General features: G+C 40.7%; 1 protein-coding gene across 1 annotated transcript; it reads left to right on the forward strand.

Moving 5' to 3' along the window:
* The first annotated feature begins 4,106 nt into the window (after positions 1-4,106).
* Positions 4,107-6,550, forward strand: LOC104954317 (galactokinase-like). Its single transcript, XM_010781409.1, has 4 exons — positions 4,107-4,524; positions 5,190-5,379; positions 5,469-5,588; positions 6,329-6,550. Exons 1-4 carry the CDS (start codon positions 4,360-4,362, stop codon positions 6,514-6,516), a joined length of 663 nt encoding a protein of 220 aa, XP_010779711.1. The 5' UTR covers positions 4,107-4,359; the 3' UTR covers positions 6,517-6,550.
* The last annotated feature ends 6 nt before the right edge of the window (positions 6,551-6,556 follow it).

Here is a 6,556-nt window from a genome sequence, read left to right on the forward strand (position 1 = left end):
TTTACTGGAACAAGTTGAACTCTGTAATCCCAGGTTTCAAGGAGGTTGATGACCTCTCAAGACTGAGAGTACTCCTAGGAGAAGGAGACAAGGCACACCTTGCTGCCCAATATGTATACACATTCCACAACCTGAGGGACAGTGAATGAGACACACACACACACACACGTTGAAATGTAATTGTATCACTGTATATATATATCATCAATAATTATGTAAACATTTGAAATGTATGTTAATGTTGTTAATTATTTTGTATTGTGATGCTTTGGCAACATTGTTTAATTTAACTTTCATGCCAAAAAAGCCCCTTTGGAGAGAGAGAGAGAGGGAGAGAGAGAGAGAAAAAGAGAAAAAGAGTTTCTGGAAGTGTAACGAGGCAGCAGAAAAACTGAGGTCTGTGATGTATTTTGTGAAACAGAAGAACAACTAAATAAATGCAACGGCCTCCGAAGAAGAGCTCGCCTCTCTCCAGTCATTTAAGCTAAAGTGGGTTATTGAACCTGAAGCTTGTTGCTTCTGCCCTCCTCGACTACGGTCTGGGAGCCGACAGGAAAGTTCAACACACAGATGGCCAGTCCGCCCCTTTGTAGCATATTATTTCGATGAGCAGATCGCCACTGCTTTCAACTAAAGACACAGCCACGCAAAAACTGCGGCATTTGTACAGCTCCTTATGGGTACTGCAATTAGCTTAGTGCTTTCCTCCGTGGTGAAAAGATCAGCACTGCACCACTGAGGAAAGCGGCAGAAAGTCACCTGGAGATAAAGAGAGAGGGGCTGCGTTGCGTACATGGCTTCCTTCTGCAGGTAAAGGGGAGACGCGCTCTGGCGGCGGTCTCGTTCAGGATCCGAAAATACAATTTAAATATTTTTGCACACTTATTCCACTTATTCCTAGTGTGCCACTGGTTACGGTGCCGCGTGCCAATGCTGGCACGCGTGCCAGGGGTTGCCAACCCCTGTAGTAGACTATGCAATCACTGACATGGACCACTCCACTATCAGTGCATTCACTGTCAGACAGCAATCCCCCTTTTCAGACCACAACCAAATCAATGTGTTCTTTAAACAGAATCTAGTTTTCAGCTTGTATCCACAAAAGTGTATATTTAAATAACTTTTTGAGATGATTTAGCATTAATCTGTCAAATATTCATTTTATATTAAGATAATCTCACAGATCATTTAATTAACTGATTGACTTGTTATCAGGACTGGGAGCTAGCCTAATTAAAACATTCTCCAAGCATGTGTGAAATGCATGCTCAACATGGTAGAGTATGCATAATCAAAATATATTTGTCATCATGAGAAGAATACAAAAAAATGGTTTTGTCAGATGAATCATACCTGCTGAGACATAGTGACAGATCATTGTCTTTTGGAAATGGGCTCAAATGTGAAGTTTTAGAGCCATTGCCAATCATTACACATTTTAGATAACATTTCTCTGTGTCCAACAATATTGCACTTACTCACTTCAATCAGGAGCTGACTTTTCCTAAATACATTTATTGTTAAGAACATTTTTAACTGTAGCAATGAAAAGAAAAAACTGTAACTGTACAATTCAAAGTATTGACTTTGTTGTTATTTTATTTATTGGATTTTGAAGTATTATTGTTTGCTTTTGTCATGCACCAGCTGTAAATGAACCTGATGTGATTTATCGATACAGGTAATATATTCACAATGATAGAATAGAAATGTAATTCTGGAAATGTTTGAACAAAATGAAGAACCTCACAATGCCACACAGTGCTAGAGTGACTGAGGTCCAGCTCTCCACCAAACTGACTTTTTTACAGGGAAAAAATAAAAGTATAAATTATATTGCTCCTGCAACAGCGTCCACCAGGGGGAGCCACACTCCATGTGATTCTACATGTTGATAAAATGACAGTAGATTCAAAATGTATTCTCATATATAATTTCTACTACACTAAATCTCAGAGAAAAAAAATTCATTTCTGACTGCACTACATTTGTCTGATAGCTAATTACTTTTTCAGACTATGGTTTTGAATCTGTCCAGAGAAAATATTTTAGATAAATGTGTCATATTAATGGAGGTAAAAGTGCTTTTTCTCAGGTCTTCTGCAATGTTTTTTGTTTGTCCTTTGTGCATGCTTTGATAAATTATTTGTTCAATATTAAAGCATGGGAACATGTAAATTACGATGAAAACCGAAGAAGTAACTTAACTGTTTGGATATGGAATGACTGTAAATGCTACTCCATGTCTGAGTAACCATGATCATTTTCTGTTCTGTTCCACGTGTGCTGCTGTCACTAATTCTGCTTAGACTAAACATGTGATATAAGGAAATAAATAAGGTCATGTTAACTTCACAGTGAATCTGCGACCTCCATCCTATTCATTTAAACTCCTTCACTTTAAACTGCTGTAACCAGTGGTGGTTCTAAATTAATTGGGGGGCTGGGATGGGGCCAATAATTGAATGAGAGGAGCACATTTAATGCGGGAAAAAGGAGACAAAGACAATCTTCAAGATTTTAACGTTTTTTGTTTAGTATAGCGCATACAAAAATATAAATGCCATAATTGTTCATTTAGTAACAGAGTTTGTGTCTGTGACTTAGTTATAATTTTCTTGTTACTTTTTAAATAGAATTTGGCCCAAGATTCAGCACATTAAAAGGAGTTTGGGGTAATATGTTTATGCAGTCAAACTTAGTTTGTATTGTATTTCTTATTATTTGTTGGCATTTGCTTTAATCACAACATCTGTTTTAGTAACTTAGTTTAAATGTATTACATTACGGGAAAAAACCAACATCTACAGGTTACAGCACATATTTTGCTGCAACCGCATAAATTGCATTATCGTAGATGTATTATTTTTGGACGGGGGCCATGGGAGGTCAAGCACAGTGTTATAGTCACTGGCAAATGTTACCTGAGTTCCCTTACAGTTAAAGAGGAATAATCAGATTGCTGGTGCAATTTCAAAAACTGGAAATGCCAGAATTACAATGTTATTGCCTCCTGCTGTGAGGGAAGGAACCAAATGTCCTCGACCCCCCTGCTCTGTGTGTGCACAGGACAGACTGTAAATGTAGGCTGATGACTGAAATACAATAATTATCTAATTGATGGTAAAAAATGCAAAATAAGTCCACAACCGACAGAAATAAAACTCAATAAAGTTGCATTGCCATTGTGCTCCTTCAACAAAAAACAGACAATTAAAAAATACATTAGATCCTTTTCTCAATACAATGGATTTATTGTTTGATTAAAGAGCTTTGTATCTTTGCTTTGAGTATGTGCTTAATGTCTTCCCATTAGATTTTCCTGGTAACAAAATAGTTTATTCCTTCATATTCCTTTTAAGGAAAGACAAATAAAAAAATAACTACATGAAACCAAGTCAGTGTAATATAATATCTGTATTTATGCGATGACAAAATATTTGTAAAGATCACCTGATACTTCACTTGGGTATTTCCATTTTGTGCAACTTTATTTTATTTATCTACCTTGTTTTATTAAAAAGGTAATAAGGACATACATGAAAACAAATACCATGACCTTTTTTCTCAAAACAAGTTTAACTGATAGATACCTCAAAAAAAAAGAAAAAAAAGATGAACGTGGGAGAGCTGAAATATCAAGCTGTGTCATGTGACTGGTTACCACCAACCAGAGCGGTTATGGCTAGAAAGGATCCGTCTAGTGTAAAACTCTCGCGAGAGTTTGCAAGTCACGTGGCTGAATGTTTACGTTTGGCAGGCAGCCTTTCAGTTACGATCGTTAACATCAGTGGGCCACAGCAAATGATTGTGAGAAGCTAAACTATCTATTAATTATGTCAATGACAGGGAGTGTGATTGTTGAAATAGGGTGTTAGCGGTCTTGCTGTTCAAAGAAGAATGACAACACTGTAGATCACCAACACTATGGTTTATTTTTTATTCACAGGCAAGTCAACGTTGTCGCAGTAAAAGTCCCAAGATAGCTCCTGGTGCAATAAAATGTTCCCTTTCAGTGTTTTAGTATTATCCTGCTGCATTAATGTGTATGTTGCATCATGTTACTGCTGTAGATGTGTTTCCGAGCCGCTCCAACGAGAGTTACAACGAGAACGTGACGTCATATTTACACAAGACGGATCCTTTCTAGCCATAACCCATCAGAGCCTCATAACAAACCGTTTGGCCACACCTCCAGGAAGTAAAGAGCACCTGACATGTCAGAAGATCCTCACATTCTCATGCATATATCTCAGCCACTTTCTGAGCTTTTAACTTCAGAAAATACTCTTTGTGTCTGTCCTGCGCATGTTTCATTGATTTAGTAGTTTGTACCCAGTGTCAGAAGTGTCCGGCTCCATGGCCGGTTCTTTCCCCACTGTGTCGGAGCTGTTCGCGGCGGCTCGGCGGCGGTACGAGCAGCTGTTCGGGGGGGATGCTCCGCTCATAGCGGTCTGTGCCCCGGGGAGGGTGAACCTGATCGGAGAGCACACCGACTACAACCAGGGCTTCGTGCTGCCGATGGTAACACCAGCACTATTCAGTACCACATCTGGATAACACATCTGGCACGGATATATTTATGTTTTGTTTGAGTTTTGTCAACTTTTCAGAACTCTGGCCTGTATAATCCATATGTTGGACCACATAACATGGAAGAATAAAGACATATAGGCAAAGGATTATTACATTCCTGGGTTTATGGGAAACACAGAAGCAAAATAAACAATATATGAATGGACTCAATAACAACTTTTATACTAGAAATGCAGGATATGCATACATACTCGAAAGGGAACAAAGACTGCTGAGTTTGCAAATAACTTCATTTCAATGTGTCATATAACAACTCTGCACTAAAACATCTAGAAGTGAGTAGGCCTATTTTGTTTTTACAATTTTAGGTGAAATGTGTAATTTGAATGATGGTAATGGTGCCCTACCTCTGGATTGTTGTAAGGGCGTTGTGTACCAGAAGCTGTCAGAAATGGACTTTTTACCCACTTTTAAGGCTCAAGGACAAGGCCTAACTCCACTGTTGGACACTCAGACCGTGCACCCTGCCACACCTCACTGACTGTCTGTAATGTTGTATTAACAGCAGTCTTCCTCTCATCAGTAACATCATCATACTCCCTGATTTTAAAAGAGTTTGGCTAAATATTTCCTCTCTGTGTTTGGTGACTCAGGCGCTGCCCCTGGTGACTGTGGTTGTAGGGAGTCAAACCTGTGGCCGGGATGTTACCGTGGTAACAGCGACTGAGGATGCTGATGAGCCCCACAGAGTGGACTTCAGCTTGCCTGCTGATTGGGCCCCGCTGGCTCCAGGGTTACCCCGCTGGGCCAACTACGTGAAGGGTGTCATCGAGCATTACAGGGGTACACAATGACTGTCAATAGCTAGAAAATCTTGATCTCGTCCTGCTTTGGTTGTACTTTGCTTCAACTTGTCCTTTCTCTGTCTGCAGCTCCTCCTGTCCCGGGGTTCAGGGCGGTGATAGCCAGCAGTGTCCCCCTGGGGGGGGGCCTGTCCAGCTCTGCCTCTCTGGAGGTGGCATTCTACACATTCCTGCAGCAACTCCAGCCAGGTCAGAGTCTGAGATCAGAGACAGAGCAGCGTGATGGAGCTGCACCAGATATCCTTCCAGCATCTGTGCAGTAGTTAGACTGAATGCAATGTGACTCAAACACACCATGCTGCAAATCTGCTGCTTGATACAAAATGGATCGTGCACAGCTCCATTGTTGTAGATTAATTTATCTACACAGAAGTCTTTCTGATAGAACATAAGGAACTTTGTAGGCATTTGGTCAACATTCCTGTATTTTCTATTTTGCAATATTTATTGCAGAGATAATTAATACAAAATATCATTTTCCAAAATCATGTGACACCAACTCTGATATTCGGTGCTGTCAGGAAGGATTCCTAATAATATCAGAGATGGATGGTGTACAGAGATTTGAAAGGAAAACCCAAAAGCAGCAAATTGATATATTGGTGTAGACTGACTTTGCAATGCTACAGTTTTTGGGCCAGCGTGCCTTTATTGGAGATCTTAGAGTGAAAGGGGGAGACAGAGGGGAGGACATTGCCTGAATTGGCCCGCTCGGGAATCGAACCGGCCTACCAGGCAGCGGTGACTGCATATGGGCCGCCCCCTCTAAACCTTAGGCTCTCCGGCGGTCATATAGCGATATGACAGTTTTGAAGTTCTGCTGCAGTTTATTCTTTAAATAACTTTATTTCTACAACCATTATAGTTGAACTTAAGGTATACAGGCCAGGATTTTTGTAATTAAAGATGAATCTGCCTTGATCTTTCAGATGACGGAGACAAGGTTTCCAAAGCGGTGGCCTGTCAGCAGGCAGAGCACTCTCACGCTGGAGTCCCGTGCGGCATCATGGATCAGTTTGTGTCTGTTCTGGGCAGGGAGGGCCATGCCCTGCTCATCGACTGCAGGTACTTTAAACAGGGAGGGTCACGCCCTGCTCATCGACTGCAGGTACTTTAAACAGGGAGGGCCATGCCCTGCTCATCGACTGCAGGTACTT

Source organism: Notothenia coriiceps, unplaced genomic scaffold (assembly GCF_000735185.1).
Source record: "Notothenia coriiceps isolate Sejong01 unplaced genomic scaffold, NC01 NC01_scaffold00023225, whole genome shotgun sequence".
In the NCBI taxonomy this organism is placed as follows: domain Eukaryota; kingdom Metazoa; phylum Chordata; class Actinopteri; order Perciformes; family Nototheniidae; genus Notothenia; species Notothenia coriiceps.

Bases quoted from the DNA above. Each gene is read 5' to 3' on its own strand.
- LOC104954317 (XM_010781409.1), top strand. From the start codon at position 4,360: ATGGCCGGTTCTTTCCCCACTGTGTCGGAGCTGTTCGCGGCGGCTCGG. The intron at 5,380-5,468 runs GTACACAATGAC...CTCTGTCTGCAG, and splicing joins TGTCATCGAGCATTACAGGG to CTCCTCCTGTCCCGGGGTTC. The intron at 5,589-6,328 runs GTCAGAGTCTGA...TTGATCTTTCAG, and splicing joins CCTGCAGCAACTCCAGCCAG to ATGACGGAGACAAGGTTTCC.